General features: G+C 43.7%; 1 protein-coding gene across 1 annotated transcript in view; it reads right to left on the bottom strand.

The window, feature by feature from the left end:
- Window positions 1–499: 499 nt before the first annotated feature.
- The window catches only part of LOC137677270 (lens epithelium-derived growth factor-like), a 50,571-nt gene continuing 24,557 nt past the window's right edge, over window positions 500–26,513 (bottom strand). The window contains exons 6-10 of the mRNA XM_068424555.1: window positions 6,994–7,049; window positions 2,901–2,971; window positions 1,839–1,940; window positions 1,415–1,634; window positions 500–615 (exon numbers count right to left, since the gene is read on the bottom strand). Of these exons, the coding sequence (XP_068280656.1) occupies window positions 500–615; window positions 1,415–1,634; window positions 1,839–1,940; window positions 2,901–2,971; window positions 6,994–7,049 (565 nt within the window). The remainder of the gene's footprint in view (window positions 616–1,414; window positions 1,635–1,838; window positions 1,941–2,900; window positions 2,972–6,993; window positions 7,050–26,513) is intronic.

Consider the following 26,513-nt stretch of genomic DNA (forward strand, 5'->3'; position numbering starts at 1 on the left):
AACAGTTTAATTTGGCAACTTTATATACCTGTCACACTTGGCCAAAGAGTTCTGAAATTTCATAGGCAGAAGTTCTAATGCTAGTTAATTATATTTAGGCAATTCTCTTATACTTTATTTACTTGCCTACTGACTAGAATAAGAGAATTCGCAAAAATTTAATGTCTCTTGAATTTCTGTGTAATATGGTCCAAGCTTCCTTTGCTTCCAGCTAAATACCACTCTAAAACACAGAAAAAAGAGTATACAGAACTCTGTCCCACCTCAAGCTATCTAGCCTACTAGCAGAACATCCTATAGAAGTTCCTTCTACCTACCCTATAGAAATGAGTGAAGCATTTCTTCTAAGAATGTTTTTTCAAAACTAGAGTTAAATTAACATACTATTATATTTCTATGAAGTTGAGGAGAAAACCCTGTAAAGAAAACATTAATTAAACATGATTAAGTAGCTTCAAATTAGAAATGGTTATATTTCAGTGAACTTACTAACATTAACTCACTTTTTCTTAGTGCCAGCTTCATGCTTCTCTTTCTTTTCCTCAGTTTTCTCTCCATTCTGTTGTGATTGGTTGATGTCCTGAGTTTCAGACCCTCCATTTAGTGTCTTCACACCTTTAAAATGAAGGGGATTGAATCAGCACTGCAGGAAGCAAGAAAAGCAAAATTCTGTCATAAGAAGCATCAACTCCAACACTACAAATGTTTTTCCTATAACCTTGAAATCTACCAGCTGAAGCTATATATAAAAGCAAGAAGAGATATTATGATGACTGTTAAGAATTCAGTATACCTCAGTCCCATAAATTGTGTTATCTAAATAAAATGAGCAAGCATATAAAATATTGCTGAAGGCTACAGTTTCAAGGTAATTCACAACACATTTCAAGACAAACTCAAGAACACTGGGAAATTAACTTGAGAAGTATTAAGTGTATGACAGTTAACCTGAAGTGATCAGCATTTATTTCAAGAGTGGCTAGTCAGGAGGGAGTCCTGGGCCAGAGCTGCGGGAGGAAGCAGCCACTCTTGAATATCCCTTAACAATTTGAACTTGGCTCACAAAGTAGTGGAGATTGGATATAAACAAGAAACTAAAAATGAACTGTGAGGCTAACTGAAAGAACTATTTCATTTAAAGCACCACATAAAGTATTAACTATAGAAGCTCATTCAGCTATTACACTCCTAAAAGTATGCCAACTGAATTGACTTCAGTACTAATCTTCTTCCTTCCCTACTCCCATGATGCAACTTGGAAGATAACTGCAGTGTAATTAGTTACTAAATAAATCCTAGTGTACTATAAAGTTCATTAAAAATATAGCACAAACATAGCTGGTAACATTTCAGCCTCTGTGCTACTATAGTGAAGTCAGCTGGGGAGAGTGGGATGAAGTACACCAACACCTACCTGTTAGTTCTTTTTCCTTTTCTATTTTTTTGGTTGTATCTTTCTTCCAATGTTCTTTGGGTTTTTTGGTTTCCTCCTGCTGCTTCTGCTCAGCAAGTGATTTATTTAGTACCTGTGAGAGAACAGAATCTCCTTCTCCAACTAGAAACATGGTCTTGAACTTGTTATAGAGCATTGTAGATTTTTCCATGATAACTTGGCTAACTTTGAACTTCCGTATCTGAAAATGAAAAGTTAAACCAGTCAACTCCACTTATATATATACATATCTACTTAATCTCAGTGCTATATGAAATTCTTAACTTGTTGTATGTTATGTTTAGACTTGAAGTGAAACATGCTCCAAAGTAGGAAATAAACTTGATATCAATTAAAAAAAATATTTTGCTTCTGAAGTTACTTTAAATTAAGTTGCAAAACTCACCTTCTTTAGAGTCAAAATCATCTCTGTGTGGTTTTGAGCTTGTTGCATTGTGACCTGAAGGGAAGCAAGCTCATCAAGAGCCTCAATACACCTGTTCACATCCTGTATATAAACAAAAGTTTGATTTGAAGACTTTGTTTAAATGCTAACAATCTTTGTTAGCCACATGAAGAAGAAAAAAATATAAAATTGAAGGCAATACTGAGTTTTAGTTCCTGTTCTTGGGGTAAAGTAGCAAAAAAGCAACTCAGACACTGCTTAGATCTCTCTCTAAAGAGGTGAGATCTTCACTCATCATATTATATAAAAAGATGATGAAGTTGTAGCAACCACCTGGGTATTTGGCAGAGAAAAAGAAGGATTCAGGACTACTCTCAGCAGAATATGGTAGTTGCCAGACTTACTCAGTGATAAATAAAATAATGAAAGCATCTTTGCTCTAGCTCTACAACCAATCTTATAAAATCTTATAATCCAGGCAAGAATAAGATTATATCTCTGTGAGCTTTTATTTCAAGTATTTTTACATTTGAAGTGAATTTACTATCTGGAGTTCAGCTGACAGAAAAATATTTAAACTGAACCATTTTTCTGAGGTGAAAATTTTTAAATTTAATATGAATTACTTTGAAGTCAGAAAATTTTTATAGACTTAAGAGCTGTACTAGAAACAAATGTTTTATTCTTTAGCATGACCGCACAAACTTGTAGACTGAGTTGAAACTGCTCACTACTTCTCATGCTGCTAAATGCAGAAGCCATTGCAGTGTTTGTTGTGAAAGACTTCTTCACTTAAACTAGTAGTTTCTCATTACACAAATAGCCTTTATGAAGTAAAAGTGCTAAGTCAGAGGCCAAATCCCTTTCAACACTTTTCACATGATGGCACCCTGAGAAGACCAGGTGAGTAATCAAGAAAGAAGTTCCCCAAACCAGGTCTTGCAAATTAAAGAATTCCTTTACTTCTCGAGATATATTGTTTAATAAATCATACTTCAAAACAGACATTCAAAAAATATTTCCTGAATTGTACACATACACCAATGAACAAAATATACTTACTAGATTATCAATTTTGAGCGAGTTTTTAATTTCTGCATGTATCCTTTGAAGCCTAGAATCCATTGATGTTTCTAAAGATCAGAAATAGCAGTCATGAATATTTAATAACCTCATGAGATGTTTTTGTAGAAACATTTCTACAAACCTGAACTTGAGATACAGAAGGCAAAAAACTATGAGTAGGCAACTCATATTAAGTTTTCCTAAGGTACAATAAGGTAGCAAATAATGTAGCTTTTTTTTTTTTAACTGGGCACACAACAACAACATGGAGTTACAACTTAACATTTTTATGCTGTAATATCCAACTGTCGCCTTCTAGAAGTCAACCCAGGTTAAAAGAAAGTTTCAATAAATAGTAAGAGCTGGGAAACTGTAGAAGCTTTATGATGAGAGGATACCTGAATATTGATGCTTTCAGAGACTTGGACACAGTCATGGTCCAAATCCATCCAAATAAAGTAGTTCACAATGCATGTGCCCTAACAAGCGATAAAGACAAACAAATAAGTTGATCTCTAACTCATAGGTGCTAAAGGTCTGTATTGGGTTTATGTGGCAAGGTTTTGGTAGCAGGGGGGGCTGCAGGGGTAACCTCTGTGAGAAGGGGCTGCGCCTGTGCCCTGTGCTGGACAGAGCCGATTCCAGCTGGCTCTACAATGGACCCACTGCTGGCCAAAGATGAGCCAATCAGCAAAGCTGGTGGTGCCTCTGTGAAAATGTATTTAAGAAAGGGTAAAAACTATTGTGCAGCAGAGTGTGAGAGAGAGGAGTGAGAGGAAAAAGAAAAAAACAAAGAAAAAAAACAGTGTGAGAAACAATCCTGGAAATACCAAGGTCAGTGAAGAAGGAGGGTGTGGCAGGTTGACCTTGGCTAGCTGCCAGGTGCCCACCAAGCCACTCTGCCACTCCCCCTCCTCAACAGGACAGGGGAATAAAAATATGTCGAAAAGCTTGTGGGTCGAGATAAGGACAGGGAGATCATTCAGCAATTACCATCACAGGCAAAACAGTCTCAACTCGGGGAAATTAATTTAATTTATTGCCAATCAAATCAGAGTAGGATAATGAGAAATAAGAACAAACCTGAAAAAAAACCTTCATCCCACCCCTCCCTTCTTCCTGGGCTCAACTTCACTCCCAACTTCTCTACCTCCTCCCCTGAGTGGCACAGGGGGACAGGGAGTGGGGGTTGCGGTCAGTTCATCACATGTTGTGTCTGCCGTTCCTTCCTCCACACGCTGTTCCTTTGCTCCAGAATGAGGTCTCACCCACGGGAGACAGTCCTTTACGACCTTCTCCAACGTGGGTTCTCCCCACAGGCTGCAGTTCTTCACAAACTGCTCCAGCATGGGTCCTTTCCATGGGGTGCAGTCCTTCAGGAATGGACTGTTCCAACGTGGGTCCTCCATGGGGCCAAAGGTCCTGCCAGAAAACCTGTTCCAGCATGGGTCTTCCCCTCCGTGGGGACAAAAGTCCTGCCAGAAAACCTGTTCCAGCATGGGTCTTCCCCTCCGTGGGGACAAAAGTCCTGCCAGAAAACCTGCTCCAGTGTGGGTCCTTCCCACAGGCCGCAGTTCCTGCTAGAAGACTGCTCCAGCGTGGGCTCTCTACAGGGTCACAGCTTCCTTCAGGGCACATCCACCTGCTCTGTCAGCATGGGGTCCTCCATGGGCTGCAGGGGGACAACGTGCATCACCATGGTCTTCTCCATGGGCTGCAGGGGAATCTCTGCCCTGGCACCTGGAGCACCTCCTCCCCCTCCTTGTTCACTGACCTTGGTGTCTGCATTGTTGTTTCTCTCACATTTTTCTCATTCCTCTCTCTCACAGCTGCTGTGCAGAGTATTTTACCCTTTCTTAAATGTTTTTACAGAGGTGACACCGACATTGCTGATTGGCTCAGCTTTGGCCAGCGGCAGGTCCATTTTGGAGCCAGCTGGAACTGGCCATGTCTGACATGGGGGCAGCTCCTGATCTCTTCTTACAGAATCCACCCCTGCAGCTCTCCCCTGCTACCAAAACCTTGCCACATAAACCCAATACAAGAGGGGGAGGAGGTGCTTCAGGTGCCAGAGCAGAGATTCCCCTGCAGCCCATGGAGAGGACTATGTCAGAGCAAGTATCCACCCTGCAGCCTGTGGAGAGCCTATGCTGGAGCAGGCTCCTGACAGGAACTGCAGCCCATGAGAAGGACTAACGCTGGAGCAGGGAAAAGTGTGAGGAGGAAGAAGCAGCAATCAATCAATCAGGTTGGAAGAGAGCTCTGGGATCATCGAGTCCAACCATTGCCCTGACACCACCATGTCAACTAGACCATGGCACTAAGTGCCATGTCCAGTCTTTTCTTAAACACATCCAGAGATGGTGACTCCACCACCTCCCTGGGCAGCCCCTTCCAATGTCTAATGACCCTTTTTGTGAAGAAATGCTTCCTAATGTCCAACCTGACCCTCCCCTGGCAAAGCTTGAGGCTGTGTCCTCTTGTCCTATTGCTAGTTGCCTGGGAGAAGAGGCCGACTCCCACTCCACTACAACCTCCCTTCAGGTAGTTGTAGACTGCAATAAGGTCACCTCTGAGCCTCCTCTTCTCCAGGCTAAACAACCCCAGCTCCCTCAGCCATTCCTCACAGGTCAGACCCTCCAGACCCTTCACCAGCTTGGTCGCCCTCCTCTGGACTCGCTCCAACACCTCAACGTCTTTCTTGAAGTGCGGGGCCCAGAACTGGACACAGGATTCAAGGTGCGGCCTCACCAGTGCCAAGTACAGAGGGACGATCACTTCCCTAGACCGGCTGGCTACACTATTCCTAATAGAGGCCAGGATGCCATTGGCCTTCTTGTCCACCTGGGCACACTGCTGGCTCATGTTTAGCCGGCTGTCGATCAGCACCCCCAGGTCTCTTTCCGCCAGGCCACTTTCTAACCACAGCAGAGATGAACTGTTATCAACTGACCACAACCCCTCTTTCCCCATCCCTGCTGTACTGCTAGGGGCAGGGAAGGGATAGAAGAGTTGGGAACGAAGGAATGAAGTTGAGCCTGGGAAGAAGGTGGGGTGGGGGGGAAGGTGTTTTATTTTTTGTCTTTGTTTTTCACCATCCTACTCCATTTTTAATTGGCAATAACTTAAATTAATTTTCCCCAACTCAAGTCTAGTTTTCCCCTGATGGTGATTGGTAAGTGATCTCCCTGTCTTTATGTCGATCCATGAGCTTTTCCATCTTATTTTCTCCCCTGTCCTGTTGAGGAGGGAGTGAGAGAGAGCAGCTGGTTGGGGGTCTGGCAGCCAGCCAAGGTCAACCCATCACAACATTTATTTGGATTTTCTTCGATATACAAGTGGTATACATACTAAGTAATATTGCAGACAAACTGCTTATATTTTTTGTCCCATCTGTCTTAGACACATTTATATAAAAATCTCTCCTCCTGCCAACACTGAAATTGGTTCCAGTTTAAACCACTGGATTTCTACTACATAACAAAAATAGGTGTAACCTGAAGGCAGTGCCTTGAATTGCCCTTAAGACATATCTAAGAAGCGTAGGGACCCTAAGAAGGGAATGACTTCTTATTGTAAAGGTTAGTTTGGAAGCCTGGTCTGGTGGACAAGAACTCAGTAACTATCCCAAATCTAAGCCCCTTCCTTGGAAAAGGATACCATCTTAATATTTGCAATGGGTCCCCTCTGATTATTCTGCTATGATGGAACAGTCAATTAGTTGTGAAGATAAAGAACTAAAGTGATTCAGTTCAAAGAAACAGAACCTTTGATTTCATATGCTGGTGAATGGAGAACACGTAAAAGGTTTAAAAACTAGGATGACGATAAGATGAGAATACTGAAGACCAGTTCTAACACACTGGTGAAGGAAAGAATGTAGAAGGCCTAAAACAAGAATACACTGCTTCAAAGATCTGAAGGAAGTAATCACAGATCAAACATCTTTGACTGAGATCCCAAAACCCCCTTAGCAGTAAGTCTAGACATGTGCTTCTTCTAAAAAATTTAAGATAGTAAAAAATATTGTGTATTTATATATTCTGTGCATGTATATATATAAAGAATATTTAATATTCTTTAAACTAACCTCTCTTCTTCTCCATCCTTTTAACTTCTGATTTCTTACCTTCTTCTTTATTTTGCCTATCAAAACATGAATGCATTTTTACAATGCTGTCTTCTAAAATCTTGAGTCTTCTTTTTATTATTATTTTTAAATGAGACGTTTTCAGATATTCAAACTGTGTGCAGAAATACAGAAGTCAAACTCTGGTTTCTTCAAAGACCAAAATAAAGTAAATAAACTTATTTATTAAGATACTGCAAATAAGGAATCCTCCAGATTAGCAGACTGTTTCCCCTAGAAGCAGCAAATGAAAGCATTATTAAAATGTAAAAATTAAGATAATACTGCAGTGTATGAAAGAGATTGATGGAGAGAGAATATTGTAAGAGGACTCAAATTTAAAACTAACATTCAAGTTTACCTCAGGGAATTATGGGAAAAAGATTGATTATATGACAAATAAAATAACTCCCACAGCAACTCTACTAAAAGAAGTACAGAAATAAGTAAACTATAACTATACAACAATCTTTAAAGAAAAATCCCAAAATATTTTTATTCAGAAAAAAAAGCCTCAAACAAACCCTATTTATCAAGTCTCCAGTCTTGTTTTATCATAGACTTTAAAAGCCTTATTTTAATTGGTATATTCCACCATTCTGTGAGTTTTTCCAAATGTCATGAAAATAAACATCCATTAAATAAAAATCCTGCATTTATATCAGTTTCCATACTCCTTTCACATTTTATCAAGATATGAATCAGTCTTCCAAAAGCTTAAGATTATTATATAATTCTGTATGTCCTGGTTTGGACTAAAACAGACCAATTTTCCTTTCTGATTTTGACTTTCAGCTAAGCTTCTTCTAAGTAACTGAACTTTCTGAAACTAACTGCATGTTTTGCAGACAGCGTCTGCTTCCAGGACTGATAACGCTCAAAGTTTATAGTTATCACTAAGGCACCAGTGGGAACGATATGCAGAAAGGCTCTTGCTGTACTTTTTCCTAGAGAAACCAAGGTCACTGCTAAATTCCTCACTAATTACGAGTGAAGAGCCACAGAAGGGTCGCACCTCCAGGGAGGAGCGGACAGGGCAGGTGACCCAAAATTGACCAACAAGGTATTCCATCCCATACACGTCATTCTCAGTATAAAGCAGGGGGATCACGAGGGTCTCGTTCCCTTCTGCTATGGCCGGCGTCCGAAGAGGACTCTGTTTTTCTGCTGCCCCCGATCCCGATCCGTGCATCCCTGAATCCAGTTCCTGTCTGTCACTGGGCCCAGCCTGGGCCTTCCCAGAGCCTGCCCTGCAATGCCAGTGGTGACATGACCGACATTGGGGGAGCTCGATCTTGGTTTTGTATATATTTGTATATATTTAATGATTTCCATTATTATTATTATACTCTTTTTCATTGTTATAGCTTATTAAAACTGTTTTAACTTTCCAACCCATAAGTCTCTTTCCCTTTTCTCTTTTCTCTTTTCCTTCCCCTTCTTGGAGGGGGGAGGAGTGTTAATAGAGAGCATCTGCCACCGGTTTAATAGCCAGCCCAGCTTTAAACTGTGATACTGCAGAGTTTTGTAAAAGAGGGGGGAAAATTCTAAGATCAACCTTTAGCTGAACTCATTTCTTGAAATGATTGTTTGTATTCTCCAAGTACTCCTGTATTCAGTGCTCACAGATTGTTTTTGTCCAGCAGTATTCATTGGGGGAAGCTATACTGTCAGCAATGTTCTCCTTGGTTTAGAAGCATGAAAGAGTCTGAGAGACTTGTGGTGTCCAACATTCCTTTTGGCTGCCTGGAAGCTAAAACTTTGTATATAAATCTGTGGGATATGTTGACTATTCATTGCAGTAGGGGAAACTTAAGTTATGTTTTATCTCTTTTAGATGAACAGGAATTTGATTTTGCTCCAGAGGTAGTCTTGGAATTACTGGTTTCTGATTGGACAGCTTTAAAAAATGTCATTTGGAAATTTTTAGCTAAATAATGATAATTACAAATGTTTGTTTTGCCTGGATGAGTGGCATACTAAAGGAGTAGCTTTTTATAAATAAGAGATCAGTGCAGATTCTGAACCCAAGCTATGCAACACAGCACTGTGCAGTGAACTGCATTCCATTTTTGATCTGGGCTGGATGGAGCTCTGGTGCTGATTAGTTTTTACAATCTGTGCCTGCTTTGTTCTGAGGGAACACAAATCTAGCTTTCTGCTGAACACCTTCTTGAAGGGTCCTGCTGTATGATGAAGTAGCTGAGGAACGTTGCAGCCTTGTATAACACCCTCTTCCTCGTTATCAGAGTTGTTAATTCGCCGTAGTAGCTGTGGAGGTTGATGCTTCTGCTTCTTGTTGTTCTTCTGCTGCTGCTTCTTCTACTGCTTCTGCTGCTGCGTTCTCTGAAACTGTTTGCATTCCTCTCCTACTCAAGCCAGGAGACGCAAATCAGCAAGAGCAGCAAATAGCCTTCAGCTGTTCCTCTTGTCTCTCCACAGCACTGTGCTTAAATCAATGAGTTGTTCAAAATGCAATATGACATTAATGCAGTGTGGCATCTGAGTTAATTGAAACTGTAAATGAAGCAATTGGACAGTGGAACATATTTGGTCAATCACTTGAAAACAAATGGCCACTTTTAATAACTGTCTCCCCAAGGTACATTTTTCATTACCTGTTCCGCTTCCTTGTTTCTACAGAATCTGACAACACTTGGATTTTTGTAGTGGCAAGAGAAAAACTGAGGAATCAGATTGCCCTTTTTATTTCCTGTCAAAAGCATAAGGCTATTTGGGTGCAGACATGACACACCAGTGGTCATTACTGGTCAAAAGGGGGATGGGGTAGTAGCTGGGCTTGCACCACTGGGGCAACGCTCTAGTGTTGAGGTAGACCAGGAGGCCCCCCATCCCCCTGGGGTGAAATCGGTGTGCTCAGCTCGCTCCCTGAAATGCCTGTACACCAATGCACGCAGCATGGGGAATAAACAGGAGGAGTTGGAAATCCGTGTTCGGTCGGGGGGCTATGATCTAGTGGCAATTACAGAGACTTGGTGGGACACCGCGCGTGACTGGAATGTGGTCATGGATGGCTATGTCTTGTTCAGGAAAGACAGGCCACTAAGGAGAGGTGGTGGAGTTGCTCTTTATGTGAGTGAGCAGCTAGAATGCGTTGAGTTCTGTCCAGGGGCGGATCAGGAGTGAGTTGAGAGTTTGTGGGTGCGAATTAAGGGGCAGGCTGGCAGGGGTGATACTGTTGTGGGTGTCTATTACAGGCCACCGGATCAGGATGAGGAGGGTGATGAGGCCTTCTACAGGCAGCTGAGAGCAGTCTCGCAATTACAGGGCCTGGTTGTTGTGGGGGACTTCAACTACCCTGATATTTGCTGGGAGGCCTACTCAGCCAGCCATCCTCAGTCCAGGAGGCTCCTCCAGTGCATTGATGATAACTTTCTGATGCAAATGGTGGATGAGCCAACTAGGAGAGGAGCGCTGCTGGATCTGATCCTCACTAACAAGGAGGGTCTGGTTGAAGAGGTGAAGGTTGAGGGCAGCCTTGGTTGTAGCGACCATGAGATGGTAGAGTTCAGGATCTCATGTGGCAGGAACAGAATAGCTAGCAGAATCGCAACCCTGGACTTCAGGAGGGCCAACTTTGGCCTTTTCAAGCAATTGCTAGGGGAAATCCCATGGGACAGGGTACTAGAAGGTAAGGGGGCCCAAGATAGTTGGTTAGCATTCAAGGACTGCTTCTTCCGAGCTCAAGATCAGAGCATCCCAACAGGTAGGAAGTCAAGGAAGGGTACCAGGAGACCTGCATGGTTAAACAGGGAACTGCTGGGCAAACTCAAGTGGAAGAAGAGGGTGTACAGATCATGGAAGGAGGGGCTGGCCACTTGGGAGGAATATAAGTCTGTTGTCAGAGGATGTAGGGAGGCAACTAGGAAAGCTAAGGCCTCCTTGGAATTAAACCTTGCAAGAGAGGTCAAGGACAACAGAAAGGGCTTCTTCAAATACATTGCAGGTAAAGCCAACACTAGAGGCAATGTAGGCCCACTGATGAATGAGGTGGGGGCCCTGGAGACAGAGGATAAAAAGAAGGCGGAGTTACTGAATGCCTTCTTTGCCTCTGTCTATACTGCTGGAGGCTGTCCTGAGGAGCCCCGGACCCCTGCGGCCCCAGAAGAAGTCAGGATAGAGGAGGAATCTGTCTTGGTAGATGAGGGCTGGGTCAGGGACCAATTAAGCAATCTGGACATCCATAAATCCATGGGCCCTGATGGGATGCACCCGCGGGTGCTGAGGGAGCTGGCGGAAGTCATTGCTAGGCCACTCTCCATCATCTTTGCTAAGTCGTGGGCAACGGGAGAGGTGCCTGAGGACTGGAGGAAAGCAAATGTCACTCCAGTCTTCAAAAAGGGCAAGAAGGAGGACCCGGGTAACTATAGACCGGTCAGCCTCACCTCCATCCCCGGAAAGGTGATGGAACAACTTGTCCTTGGTGCTGTCTCTAGGCACATCAAGGATAGGGGGATCATTAGGGGCACTCAGCATGGCTTCACCAAGGGGAAGTCATGCTCAACCAACTTGATAGCCTTTTATGAGGATGTTACCCGGTGGATAGATGATGGTAAAGCTGTGGATGTGGTCTATCTCGATTTCAGTAAAGCGTTTGACACGGTCTCCCGCAGCATCCTCGCAGCTAAACTGAGGAAGTGTGGTCTGGATGATCGGGTAGTGAGGTGGATTGTGAACTGGCTGAAGGAAAGAAGCCAGAGAGTGGTGGTCAATGGGACTGAGTCCAGTTGGAGGCCTGTGTCTAGCGGAGTCCCTCAAGGGTCGGTACTGGGACCAGTACTATTCAATATATTCATTAATGACTTGGATGAGGGAATAGAGTGCACTGTCAGCAAGTTCGCTGATGACACAAAACTGGGAGGAGTGGCTGACACACCGGAAGGCTGCGCAGCCATTCAGAGAGACCTGGACAGGCTGGAGAGTTGGGCGGGGAGTAATTTAATGAAATATAACAAGGGCAAGTGTAGAGTCCTGCATCTGGGCAAGAACAACCCCATGTACCAGTACAAGTTGGGGGCAGACCTGTTGGAGACCAGCGTAGGGGAAAGGGACTTGGGTGTCCTAGTGGACAGCAGGATGACCATGAGCCAGCAGTGTGCCCTTGGGGCCAAGAAGGCCAATGGCATCCTGGGGTGTATTAGAAGGGGTGTGGTTAGCAGGTCGAGAGAGGTTCTCCTCCCCCTCTACTCTGCCCTGGTGAGGCCGCATCTGGAATATTGTGTCCAGTTCTGGGCCCCTCAGTTCAAGAAGGACAGGGAACTGCTAGAGAGAGTCCAGCGCAGAGCCACGAAGATGATTAAGGGGTTGGAACATCTCCCTTATGAGGAGAGGCTGAGGGAGCTGGGCCTCTTTAGCTTAGAGAAGAGGAGACTGAGGGGGGACCTCATTAATGTTTATAATTATGTAAAGGGCAAGTGTCAAGAGGATGGAGCCAGGCTCTTCTCAGTGACATCCCTTGACAGGACAAGGGGCAATGGGTGCAAGCTGGAACACAGGAGGTTCCACATAAATATGAGGAAAAACTTCTTTACGGTGAGGGTGACTGAACACTGGAACAGGCTGCCCAGAGAGGTTGTGGAGTCTCCTTCTCTGGAGACATTCCAAACCCGCCTGGACGCGTTCCTGTGTGATATGGTCTAGGTAATCCTGCTCCGGCAGGGGGATTGGACTAGATGATCTTTCGAGGTCCCTTCCAATCCCTAACATTCTGTGATTCTGTGATAAGAAACTGAAGACGAACACTTCACATACTTGCACAAGATGTCTTGACCAGGTTGTCTCAAACAAGCAACTATAGGCAAATTAATTCATATATTTCTTTAAATATTTCAGTACAATATTGTGCTCTTTTCCTTTAAAACTTGCAAGTATATCTTCCAAGAATTGAGCCAGTGGTAGTGTTACATTCTGCCAATATACATTTCCCTCTATTCAAGAGATAGTGAGTGTGTGTGTGTATGCGTGTATTTGCATTGGCTTGAACTCTAAGCTCCAGTTAGCATTGTTTGACTCATCTAAATGAAGAAATCAAACCTGTCTGCATAAACCCTTGTATGGCTACTTAAGAGCAATTTATTTGGATTAGCCATTATCAAACAATGTGTGTATAACACAAACCTATCTTGCTTAAACCAATGTTAGTTTACAGTTTTTGCAGTAAAAGTCCACTTGTAAGCTTACCACTCTGACTAAACTGGTATACCTTTCATGCTGAGAAATGCATATGCTGCACATGTTAAAACTTGAACAATCTGCAAACTATATTTCTGTCATGTGAAACTTGCTTACAATTTCATATGCAGTGTCAAATTGTTTAAAGAAGAGACCATTAAGCAGAGTAAATATGAGCAAAACATGAATTTACAAAACAAAAGCACTTAGTATTGCATCTGAGCAAATGGTTTGTAAATGTCTCTTCAGTTCTGTATTTTAAATATTGCTGTAACTTTACTCCATTTGTTAACTAGAGATAAGATGCTTTCATATCTCTTTGAATATGTACTTGAACAATCTGATCCTATAGCTAATCTTGCTTTGAGCCAGAGGTTGAAGTTAGATGACCTCCTGAGGTCCCTTTCAACCTGAATTATTCTATGATTCTGTGCATTCTAGAAAATAATATATTCTGAGTGATTGTGCTTAAGAACTACTTTCAATTGTGTTGATAGGCATATATGCTGTTCCTTAAGTTATCTTTTCAAAGTTTGGGACGTGTTGAATTATTGATTGGTACTAAGAAAAGCTGTAGTTTGTAAAGCATGTTAAACCAGCAAAAGTCAAGATCTTAAGCTGCTTTGTTTCTTTTTACCAACTGAGAGGATGAATAGCTGAGGATGTTGGCACAAATTTGGCAGTAGACTGAGGAGCAACACAGTTATACCTGCACAGACTCACATTCTTTAAGCAAGGCTGTGTCTTTTATGTACAAAGCACTGAACTGAGTTTGCCTAACAAATATTAATGAGGTAGCTACCTAGACCAGAAAAATGAAAAATAATGAATTAAAAAAATGAAACAAAAAATTCAATTTATATCCATTATGCTGACAGAGGAAGTTGCAAGAAAGCAAAAAGAAAAATAAACCTTTTCCCATTTTATCGATATTAGGTTTTGTGCTTAATAATTATGCATCAGGCATAATCTGAAATATACACAGTCACTAAGATAAGCTACTGCTCCTTACTTTTACTGAAGTGGAACTCTGTATAGTTCCCTAGATGTATAAAATATGAAATCTATTTAAAAGTAAAGACGACTTGGCTCTCATGAGACCCCACCTGGAGTACTGCATCCATCTCTGGGGCCCCCAACATAAGAAGGACATGGACCCGTGTGAGGGACCAAATTGGCAAATAGATCTCTCAAAGTTTGCCTATGCGGGTGTACCTGGACACTTGTGTGTAGGAGGACTCGTCTAGACATGTCTAGACAGCCACTTGTCCCTGTCACTCAAACTTGTGACACTGGAGGAGCGAGCACTGGTCTCCATCACCTGCCTGTCAACACTCAGGCCCGGGACTCATGGACACATCCATTGGATGGAGAAAGCGTGGGCACACGCCCATTGGATGGGACAGGTACGCACGCCCACCCTCACTCCCTATAAGAACAACTGCGCAGAGAGGTCTCTAGCCCTGCTTTTCTACTGCTGTCGCATCATCTTCGTGGGCTCACCGATGCTGCTACCTCATCTGTGTGGGCTCGCCTCTCCCACTGCTGCTACCTTATCTGGGGGGGGGGGGGGGGGGGGCTCGCCTTTTGCACTGCTGCTACCTCATCTGTGTGCCGTTGCCTTTACCCCACTGTGTCACTCACCGCTGGAAGACAGAAGATGTCACTGGACCCACGGCGGTGACTATCCCTGCGCGTCTCTCTCTCTCTGAACGCTTGCTTATTTTTCCCCCTTTATTTCCCACCTTTTCTATTGCTCAGTTTCCTCTGCCTTTGTGCAATAAAGCGGCTTGTTTGGCAGCATTTGGCCTTGTTTGTGCCTTAATTTCGCCTCTTGGGATCGTAAAGAAATCCCCTCAGGGCCCAGACTCGAATCCGGGCCCTGACATTAATTGCCGTAGTCGGCAGGATCCCTTGAGGCGAGAGTGCTGCATTCCCTGTCTGCTTTTCTTTCGACTTATCTTCCAGGCGTGCCTGGTGTGATTCTGGTCCGTTTGTGTGTGCCACTCAGGGACGTTGGGGGTGGGTTTTGTGTGGATTGAATGCTTACGTGCGGCCTCCCTGGGATGATTGCCCCCCCGCCCTTGCTTGTTGATTAGGAGTTTGTAGGAATTTGATTGTGGATCAGAATTTTGAGAGAAAATTGCTTGTGAACTGAGACTTGTGGACATTTGAATGTGGACGGTCTAGACTTTTTTAAAAAAATGCATGTCAGATATGGAAGTGAATAACATGTTGTACGACCGAACTCGTGCCTTACTTAAAGATAGTAGACTTTGGGCTGGAAAAGGGAAAGCTGTTATGTGTGCCGTTTTGGGTGTGAGTTTAGGGGTGGCTATGAAAGCCCGAAACCGGCAGCGTGGTGCCGAGTCTCAGCTGGTGCAGTCCCTGCAGGTTCTTGTCCGGTCCTTGCAGGCACAAGTAGAGAATTTGAAGGGGCAATTAGAACAGCAGAAGGCTCAGGCAGGCTGTCTGCAGTCTGTGCTTAAAGAGCAACTCCTCGCGGGCAAGAGTCCCCCTAGGAGGGAAGCCGCATATCCCTGTGAGGAGTTAGAGAAGGCAAAACTTAGATTAGACAAACAAGAAATGTCCCCCTCGTTGCGACCCTTGGTTAAAACAGAATTTATATATGATGATCTGAGTTACCCTCCTCAGATTACCACCAAAGAAACACCCTATTCGGCCGTAGAACTGGCCAGATTAAAAAAGTAGTACAACCTCACTCCTGGGGAGTCAGAAACTGAATACATATGGAGAATGTCACCATCCAGTGGAGACCACATACTGTTAAGCAAATAGAAGGCGGCATGCTTACAAATGATGTACGAGCGCGAGCTCAGATCTGAACAGGAATCCCCAATGATATTGCCTGTAGACCCTGAACGGATGATGCCCTTGATACGGGGTCTCCCGGAATCATTAAAACTCCTGGGCATACAATTACAGAGCGCAATTAAAGCAGTGCCCCAAAGCAAGAGGGTCTCTGCCGCACTAGTGGGGCGGGTGACCCCTGAACGCAGGTCCCTGGATTTGAAGGTGTGGACCTGGGGGCAGGTCGCCCAGGAGTTAATTAATTACGGACAAAAGTATGGTCCGGTTAACATGCTGTACACAAGATCTGCCCTGGGGTGTCAAAAAGACAAACTGGCTGCCCGGGGCTTGGATGGGTGGACTCTTCGATGGGTTAAAAAATGGCTGGATGGCCGAGCCCAGAGAGTGGTGGTGAATGGGGCAAAGTCCAACTGGCGGCCGGTCACTAGCGGTGTTCCCCAGGGCTCAGTTCTGGGGCCGGTGCTGTTCAATATCTTTAGAGATGATCTAGATGTAGGGATTGAGTGCACCCTCAGCAAATTTGCAGATGACACCAAGCTGGGTGGGAGTGTCGATCTGCTGGAGGGTAGGAAGGCCCTACAGAGGGATCTGGACAGGTTAGATAGATGGGCCGAGACCAACGGCATGAGGTTCAACAAGAACAAGTGCTGGGTCTTACACTTCGGCCACAACAACCCCATGCAGCGCTACAGGCTGGGGGAAGAGTGGTTAGAAAGTGGCCCGGCGGAAAGAGACCTGGGGGTGCTGATCGACAGCCGGCTAAACATGAGCCAGCAGTGTGCCCAGGTGGACAAGAAGGCCAATGGCATCCTGGCCTCTATTAGGAATAGTGTAGCCAGCCGGTCTAGGGAAGTGATCGTCCCTCTGTACTCGGCACTGGTGAGGCCGCACCTTGAATCCTGTGTCCAGTTCTGGGCCCCGCACTTCAAGAAAGATGTTGAGGTGTTGGAGCGAGTCCAGAGGAGGGCGACCAAGCTGGTGAAGGGTCTGGAGGGTCTGACCTTTGAGGAACGGCTGAGGGAGCTGGGGTTGTTTAGCCTGGAGAAGAGGAGGCTCAGAGGTGACCTTGATACCAGACGGTTCAATTTAGCAACAGTTTAGCAAGAGTAGGCCTCAGAGTTAGCAACGGTTTAGCAAGAGTAGGCCTCAGAGTAGGCTCTAAAGGCCTGCTCTGTGTTACCTTTACACAGAACAAACTTTCCTGTCAATAATTTTCCTTTTAGCTAGAATAATAATAGTTTCTGAAGTAAACTACATGTTTTGTAGATAGAGTTTGTTTATGGGATTGATAACAAGGTTCTAGTAAACAAAGATTCATGCTGTTTACGCTTAGTCCTAGAAAAACAAAGGTCTCTGCTAATTATATAAGGCCAAAAGACAAAACAAAACTGTAAAGAACAACTTTGTGATGTCTAAATTAACTTGATTCATAAACTCTTGTGTCAGAGGAGAGATAAGTCCAAAACGATATCTTCTTCTTGGGAACACATGTACTTGTAAACAAGAAGGCCTCGACCACGCTTGCGCACAAGCACGATTTAAGGGGGATTGGGACCACCAGCAACCCCCAGAGACCACCCAAGACCCCTTCCCCAATTTAGTACGCATGCGTAAAGACATTATGTAATGCATTATATAACGTGTTATGTATAATTTTTTTTTAAATGGGTGGGTTTTTTTCTTGGAATTATGTATATAAGGAGCAAGCTTTTGTTCTTAGGTGTGCATGATAGGAGGAGATATCCCCCATGCACCCAGCTGTAATAAACAAATGTCGGCTTTCTAAACTATCATTTGGTTTGGAGAGTTTTCTTGGTTACTCTTTTTCGGTAACAGAATTTGGCGACCCAGATGGGACAAGCTCTCTGGAATCTCCACAGACCAGAGGAATCGTGAGGACTCCAGCGCACACCGGAGTATTTTCGGGGAAGTCTCCGATTCCCTGGTCGGGTGAGTTTCCGAGACAGCTAACAGCTATCTGGGAGATTAACGACATTGGTTGTGAGTATTGGTACCGGTATTTTAACTTGGTTGCTTACAAATAAGTCGTACCTGAATTAAGTGCGCGTTGTTAAGCTATTGGTATTGGTGTGCACAATTGTGATAATCCATATGCTACTACGGGGACGCCTGGAGTCCGGATTTTGGTTGAATATTGGTTTTGTATATATTTGTATATTCATTACTGCTTAGCGAAACTGCTTTTGACTTTCAGCTTGCAAGTTTCTCTCTGTGTTCTCCGTTCCTCCCTTTCGGGGGAGGGAAGGGAGAAAAAGGGGAGGCGAGCGGCGTCTTGCCGTTTACTGTTTGCTATCAGTTTAACAGCCAGTCCGGCTTTGAACTGTGATAGATTTATTTGTTGTGGTACTCGTATAACTTTGTTCAGGTATTCGTGTTAATTTTGAAACTTTGTAAAATGGGAAACAGTTTGTCTACCGAAGGGGGGATTCTTAAGGGCTCTCCCTTGGGTTGTATATTAAAACACTGGAAAAAGTTTGGGGGTGATCCCTTTACTCGTAAAAAGTTAGTAGAATATTGTAATCAGTGGTGGCCTTTGTATATCCTAGATGATCAGGAGAAATGGCCTAAAAACAGGAGTATAAGTTACAACACAATACTGCAATTAATGTTGTTCTGTACACGAGAGGGAAAGTGGGATGAGATGCCGTATGTGAATTTGTTCTTTGCATTACGGGATGATTATGATGTGCGTAAGGAATGTGGTTTGATTGTAAGCGAAGGTGAAGCATTGGCGTTAGAGGCAGGGAAAAAGAAAGTGCCTAAGCGTTGCTGTTCGGCATGCAGCATCGGCAGGCGGTGCAACAAGTATAAGGAGAAAAGAGAGGAGGAGGAGAACGAGGAGGATGTTCAAATGTTAGTTGGACCTAGAAGGGATAATGAACAGAGTGATTCAGACAGTACTGATGATGAAGGTGAAGCAGGTTTCAGTCCGGTGGCGGGTAGGACTAGGCAGAGAAATGCTGACATACAAGCCCCTCTCAGACAAGCAGTAGGACCGGAGGGGCCAGTTTGGGTGAAAGTGCCGTTTTCTGTATCGGATTTAAAATCCTGGAGGGAGATGGCAGGAGTATATAGGGAGGACCCTGAACGGGTAGCAAAGGTTATGGAAACTATAATTGAAAATCATGATCCGGATTGGAAAGATTTGCAAATTATCTTGAATAACTTGGTGATTTTTGAGGAAAAACGACTCATTCTGGCCAAGGCCAGAGAGGAGGCTGAACGAGTGCATGTTCAAGCTGCACAAGCAGGATGGATAGATGAACATTTTCCTCCCAATAGCCCTAATTGGGACCCCAACGTTCCTGCTCAGAGGTTGTTACTGACCGAATACCAACGATTGATTTTGCATGGTATTCGGAATGCTATTCCAAAGTCAAAGAATTGGTCTAAATTGTATCAGGTCATTCAAGGAAAGAATGAGGATCCCTCCTCTTTCCTTGAAAGACTAACAGAGGCTGCAAGAAAATACACTGATTTGAATCCGGAAAATGATGTAGATGCTGTCTCATTAATACACATTTTTATGGGACAGTCTAGTGCAGATATAAAATGGAAACTGCAAAAAATAGAGGGGGCAGATGCCCGCTCACTAGACAAAATGTTAGAAAATGCTTGGAAAGTGTATAACAACAGAGAAAAGGTAGAGGAAGAAAAAGAGAAAAAAGAGGTGTTTAAAAACAACCAGCAACTGGCAGCAGCTATAGCCCAGGAAAATAATAGGGTTAGAGAACGGAATTACCGGGGGAAGCCAAAGGGAAGAAAATCTTCTGATGAAGTTCCAAGGACTAGAAAGCAATTTGAGAAAAATCAGTGTGCTTTCTGCAAGCAGAAAGGGCACTGGAAAAGGGAGTGTCTGTGATTAGGTCAGCGAGGCTTTGGGGAAATGCCAAGGAAAGCTGTTAACATGATGGCTGTAGATTCAGACTGAGGAGGACCGAGGGAAGAATCGAAACCCTCCCCAACAGAACCCCTGGTTATAGTAAGGTTGGGGAATGAGAATATAAGATTTTTAGCAGATACAGGAGCTACCTATTCAGTGTTAAATACATGTAAGGGTAATTTCAGTGATCAGAGTGTGTCAGTTATTGGTGCCACAGGGCGGGAAGAAACCCGACTGTTTTTCCAGCCTTTAGAATTTGGAATTGGAAAAAGGGTGTTAACCCATCAATTTCTCTACATGCCAGATTGCCCCATGCTGCTGCTAGGACGAGATATATTAAGTAAATTGAATGCACAAATTACTTTTACAAAAGGAAAAATCCAAGTCCATATTCCTGAATATAAAGCTCTGGATGCCCAAGTTTATATGTTACAGAAGGAAGCCGAACTACAGGAGATACCAGAAGAAATTGAAAACACTGTAGCACCTTTCATATGGGCCTCAGGAACACCGGGATGATCCCGAGTGGCAGAGCCGGTAATCATCCAGCTGAAACCAGACGCCCGACCGGTAAGACGAAAGCAGTATCCAATTAAGCTAGAAGCAAGTAACAGGGAGGATTCCATACAGATAACAATAGATCTTCTAAACTTTCTGGGACTGGCAGGGTACAAGGTCTCCCGGAGAAAGGCACAGATAACCCAGCAAGAAGTAATGTACTTGGGATTCACAATTTCCCAGGGTCAATGTAATCTGGGAACTGAAAGAAAAGAGGCTATCTGCCAAATCCCGGAACCCAAATCAAAGCGGGAGCTTAGAGCATTTCTAGGGATGGCCGGATGGTGCTGCCCCTGGATAATGAACTTTGGACTCATTGCCAAACCCTTATACGAAGCTGTAAAAGGGGAGGGAAACCTCCTTGTTTGGACTCAGCAATGCAGAGATGCATTTATGAAATTAAAACAGACTTTAATGAGTGCTCCAGCTCTGGGTCTCCCAAACTTAGAAAAACCATTTGAACTGTTTGTACATGAAAGACTGCATATTGCTCTGGGAGTGTTGGCCCAGAGACTAGGATCATGGAAAAGACCTGTGGGATACTTTTCAAAACAATTAGACAATGTCAGTAAGGGATGGCCAGCATGCCTCCGAGCAGTGGCAGCTACAGTACTACTGATCCAAGAGGCCCGAAAATTGACGCTCGGGCAAAAGCTAACTGTGTTTGTGCCCCATGCAGTTACAATTGTTCTGGAACAAAAAGGAGGATGCTGGCTGTCACCGAGCCGGATGCTGAAATATCAAGCCATTCTTCTGGAACAAGATGATGTGGAGCCGAAAGTAACCAGCATCCTGAATCCAGCAACCTTTCTGACTGCGGATCCTGTTGATCCTGGTAGGACAGAATTAACACATAATTGCTTGCAGACGATGGAACAGACATACTCCAGCAGAGCAGATTTGAAAGACTTACCAATGGACAATGCAGACTGGGACTTGTTTGTGGATGGTAGTAGCTTTATGTGGAATGGAACACGGAAAGCAGGATACACAGTGGTAACCACTGAGGAAATAATTGAAGCTAAGGCTCTACCATCTAACACATCAGCTCAGAAAGCAGAGCTCATAGCCCTTCTGAGAGCATTAGAGTTGTCAAAAGACAAAACTGTCAATATATGGACAGACTCAAAATTTGCTTTTGGAGTAGTCCATGCTCATGGGGCTATTTGGAAAGAGGGGGGACTGTTAACCTCTCAAGGATCCCCAGTCAAATATGGGCCAACAATCCAGCAATTATTACAAGCAATTAATCTGCCCAGACTAGTGTCAATCATGCATTATAAAGCACATCAATTTGGAGACAGTCCGGTGCATGTGGGAAACCGGATGGCAGACAAAGCTGCAAAAGAAGCGGCCGAAAATCAAGTATTGCTACTCTTACCAGAAAAGGTCTGAAATTTGGGACCTGAGAGTCCGCAATACACACCAGAAGATGATCAATTGGCTAATGTACTGAAAGCAAACAAAAATGAAGAAGGGTGGTGGGTGACTCCCTCACAACAAGTAATAGTTACACAGGAAATTATGCGTGAATTAGCTAACAGACAACATCAAGAAACTCACTGGGGAATTGAAGCAATGGTAGAGGCACTGAGGACACAAGTGCTAAGTGTAAAAATGGCTGGAATAGTCAAAAGCATAGTGAAGAAATGTGAATTATGCTTGAAGAACAATCCTCACCTACCCCGAAAACCTGTATTAGGGGTGACAAAAAGAGGAAACAACCCAGGAGACTATTGGCAAGTAGATTTTTCTGAATTACCGCGGCAAAATGAGTATTGGTATCTTTTAGTAATGATAGATACTTTTTCAGGCTGGCCGGAAGCTTTCCCCTGTCGCACCAACAAGGCAAGAGAAGTAGCAAAAATTTTGCTTAAAGAAATAATACCGAGATTTGGGATACCTATGGGACTATCTTCAGACAGGGGCCCACACTTTGTAGCGGAAGCTGTTCAAAATCTGGCTAAAGCGTTAGGGGTAAAATGGAATCTCCATACCCCATGGAGGCCTCAATCAAGTGGAAAAGTAGAAAGAATGAATCAAAGCCTAAAAAGACAGATAAGTAAAATTTGCCAAGAGGCTCAGATCAAATGGCCAGATGCTTTACCTTTAGCTTTGCTACGAATACGCATTCAGCCTAGGACTAAGGAAAAGCTTAGTCCTTTTGAAATCATTTATGGTAGACCCTATCAAGTAACAGAAACAGGAGTTAATCCTGAGATCATGGGGAAACATTATCTGAAAGAATATGTTGTCTCTCTAGGAAAGGTTTTGTCCTCTCTTCACAGGTACCTTACTGTGTGCGCACCGTTATCCCTGGACGTGCCTGTGCATCAGTACCAACCTAGAGACTGGGTGTACCTGAAGACATGGTCAGATGAACTGCTAAAAGAGAAGTGGAAAGGACCTTTCCAGATTCTGCTCACCACCTACACAGCTGTCAAGCTCGAAGGAATCACTCCGTGGATACATCACAGCAGGATCAAACCAGCTTCAGCACCAGAATCAGAATGGACTGTAAAACAAGAAGCAACTTTACGTTTAAGATTAACCCGGGCATCACAAGGTTCTGGGTTATATCCCTTGCAGTAATGTTTGGAAATGCAGAAATTGATACAGGTGGAGAGGCCAATACAGACATAAATGAGAACTTAATTCTAACTCTGATACAAGGGTTTGGTAGAATGCACAATCTTACTAGTGTAACAGCATGAATCCCAATTCCTCATTCAGCCAGTCAGCCTATCCCCTGGGGTATCATACCAATGAATCCATCCTTGTTGGAAGCTTATGATAACATCACAGAAGCCTTTAACAGGCTAACGCTTCCTATTACCTAGATAAAGAGAATAGGTGTAGACAAAGAGGTAGCGATATTTTGCAAGATGCTGTTCACTGGAGACCAGGAGATAACCGGACAGTATTTGGAAGGGGTTCAGAGAAACAGTGTCCTGGAGGATCACATTCCTTAAACGCTCAGTTTTTACAAACTGCCTTAGCAGCCTCCGGTGGACAAGCTATAGGGTTATTATCACTTTGTGTTACTGAAAATGTGATACCTAACGTGACCACCGCTCCAGAATGTACTCACCTTAGGCAAAAACCCAAAACCTGGTCCGCACCTTTGGGAGGGCATTGGAAATACATAGGGAAAGTAGATTGGTGCTTTAATTGGGGTATGAAGCCTACTCATAATATTAGCAGAGCTGATTGGAGGTGCCCCAATGTCTTAAATCATAGTAAAATATTGATCTTAAATTCTACTTTAATGATGATGGAACATTGCAAAAGACAAAATTTTTCAAGCGAAAATTGTAAACAGGAAATTCCATCCCCAGGTTATACAACCTGGGTCATGTCAAATGGATATTGGACTACTCGACTACGATTAAGTACAGTAACTAGGCAAGTGACTCTAGGATTATTGACCTTATGTCCTACGTGGAAAGAGAGTCCAATCAAAGCCCCATACTGGGGACGAATTAAAAGAGATGCTAAAACAGAAAGAGACCCTGATACTTGGATTGGGCCCTCCTCAGCAACACAACTTGAATGGGGATTTCAAAGTTTCCTTTTACCAGGACTGATGGCTTTAGAAAATCGGATGCTAATAGAAAATCTAACGTGGCAAGTAGAATCTTTATCAAGAGCCACTCAAAAGGGATTCCAGATTGTTAACAAACAGATCCAAGCCAATACTAAAATGACTCTGCAAAATAGACTGGCCTTAGACTTGCTATTAGTCAAAGAACAAGGAGTGTGTGGATATCTTAAGTTAGACAAAGAGCACTGCTGCATCCACATCCCAAACATCACTGATAACCTGCAAGAGCAATTGGATAAAATGAAGAAAGTAGCAGAAGACAGCAAGGCAATCAGGGATGCATCAGAAAATAGCTGGCTCAACAAAATCCTGCAAGAATTAGATGGATTATCTCTAAAAGGATGGTTAGCCGCATTATTAGAGGGAATAGTTTATGTAGTTGTTATTATAGTTGTTATAGGGATCTGCATAGGTTGTGTTAAGAGAATCATTGAGAAAAATATATGGAAGTAGTGAGATAATAAATCTAACTACTTCCAAAGGGGGGAATTGATACCAGACGGTTCAATTTAGCAACGGTTTAGCAAGAGTAGGCCTCAGAGTAGGCTCTAAAGGCCTGCTCTGTGTTACCTTTATACAGAACAAACATTCCTGTCAATAATTTTCCTTTTAGCTAGAATAATAATAGTTTCTGAAGTAAACTACATGTTTTGTAGATAGAGTTTGTTTATGGGATTGATAATGAAATGTTGGGACCCCAAGGGCAAGGGGGATGTTGTAAATACTTTAATTACTCAACTATCCTGGGTGCTCATCTAAACAAAGGGAAGCCTTTACAATTTGGAGAGTGGTAATGGCTGTAAGATAAGGAGGCTCCAGGATGGTCTCACTTCAGATGGCTGGGCCTTGGGATGAGCGGATGCACAGGAAGATAGAGATAAAGGAATTGCAACAGCTACCTCAAAGGACGTGGCCTACGTGATCCCTGGACTGAGTTTGCGCAGAAGCCGGGGTCAATCAGTGAACACAGTGAGGAAGACTACCGGCCTTCATCTGAAGACCCCTGACGACCACCAGAGAAAACGACTGCGCATGCGAATGGACATTTACATATCTCTTGGCTATGTAAATGAGTTCTTGGAAATCCTATGACATTGTATAACGTTATGGTATATATTCTCTGAAAATTTGCCAAACCGGTGGAACACTCATGGTGGATAATCCCCAGTGCTGCCCAGCGCTGCAATAAAGAATGCCTGCTTAATAACACTCTGGTGTTATTGAGTTTTCTTTCGGACTCCTTACCCAGCCGCACCGAGCTTCCCACTTCGGTGAGGAAAGTTAGAAAGCAAGGGGGTTTGGAGATCTCTGATTTTTGTATCACAGGTGAACCCCTCAAAGGACGACGGCAGAAGACTCCCACATGGATTTTAATCCCCTGTATAGTACTGGTATTCATTGCATTGTTTGTACGTTTGGCACGGGTTATATATGATCATGTCCCCAGATGAGGATCAAAACTGTGGTATTGGATCAACAAGGCTGGAAAGGCGGTATGGTTCCAAAAATATTGGTCTCACACAAATGATACCATCCTTGGTCAAATTAGTTTTGGATGTGACTCTACTTGGATAAATGATTCAAAAGTTTGGGAATGTACTCGTTGTTATTGGAATAAAACAAAAAGCGAATTCATCCCTGTTTGGGGGGACCCCCTGGGAAATAAGAAAAATTTATATCTTTACAAACCTGCAACCGGCAGAGACCCCTTTGAGAAGCGAATTCGAGCACTAAAAGGCCATTACTGGATTTGTGGCCACTAAGCACATAAGGTGCTGCCAGCAAATTGGACTGGGGTGTGTTATGTTAGGGTGATCCAGCCTTTATTCTTCCTGCTCCCAGGAGACAAGGATGAAGATTTAAGTATCAAATTATATGCTGCTATAGCAGGTGGTAGTGGCCAAGTGTGGGGAAAATATGCCTGGCCCCCTATTATGGACCTGCCACCTGGAATCCTAATGAGAAAATCAGCGGTGCCCCACTGTGTCACTCACCGCTGGAAGACAGAAGACGTTGCTGGACCCATGGTAGTGACTATCCCTGTGCATCTCTCTCTCTCGGAACACTCGCTTATTTTTCCCCCTTTATTTCCCACCTTTTCTATTGCTCAGTTTCCTCTGCCTTTGTGCAATAAAGCGGCTTGTTTGGCAGCATTTGGCCTTGTTTGTGCCTTAATTTCGCCTCTTGGGATCGTAAAGAAATCCCCTCAGGGCCCAGACTCAAATCTGGGCCCTGACAACCTGCTCAAGCAGGTCCAGAGGAGGGCCATGAAGATGACCAGGGGGCTGGAACACCTCTCCTGTGAAGACATGCTGAGAGAGTTGGGGCTCTTCAGCCTGGAGTACCTCGCTCCAACAGCTCCATGTCCTTCTTCTGTTGGGGGCCCCAGAG

The sequence above is a fragment of the Nyctibius grandis genome, unplaced genomic scaffold (genome assembly GCF_013368605.1).
Source record: "Nyctibius grandis isolate bNycGra1 unplaced genomic scaffold, bNycGra1.pri scaffold_113_arrow_ctg1, whole genome shotgun sequence".
In the NCBI taxonomy this organism is placed as follows: domain Eukaryota; kingdom Metazoa; phylum Chordata; class Aves; order Nyctibiiformes; family Nyctibiidae; genus Nyctibius; species Nyctibius grandis.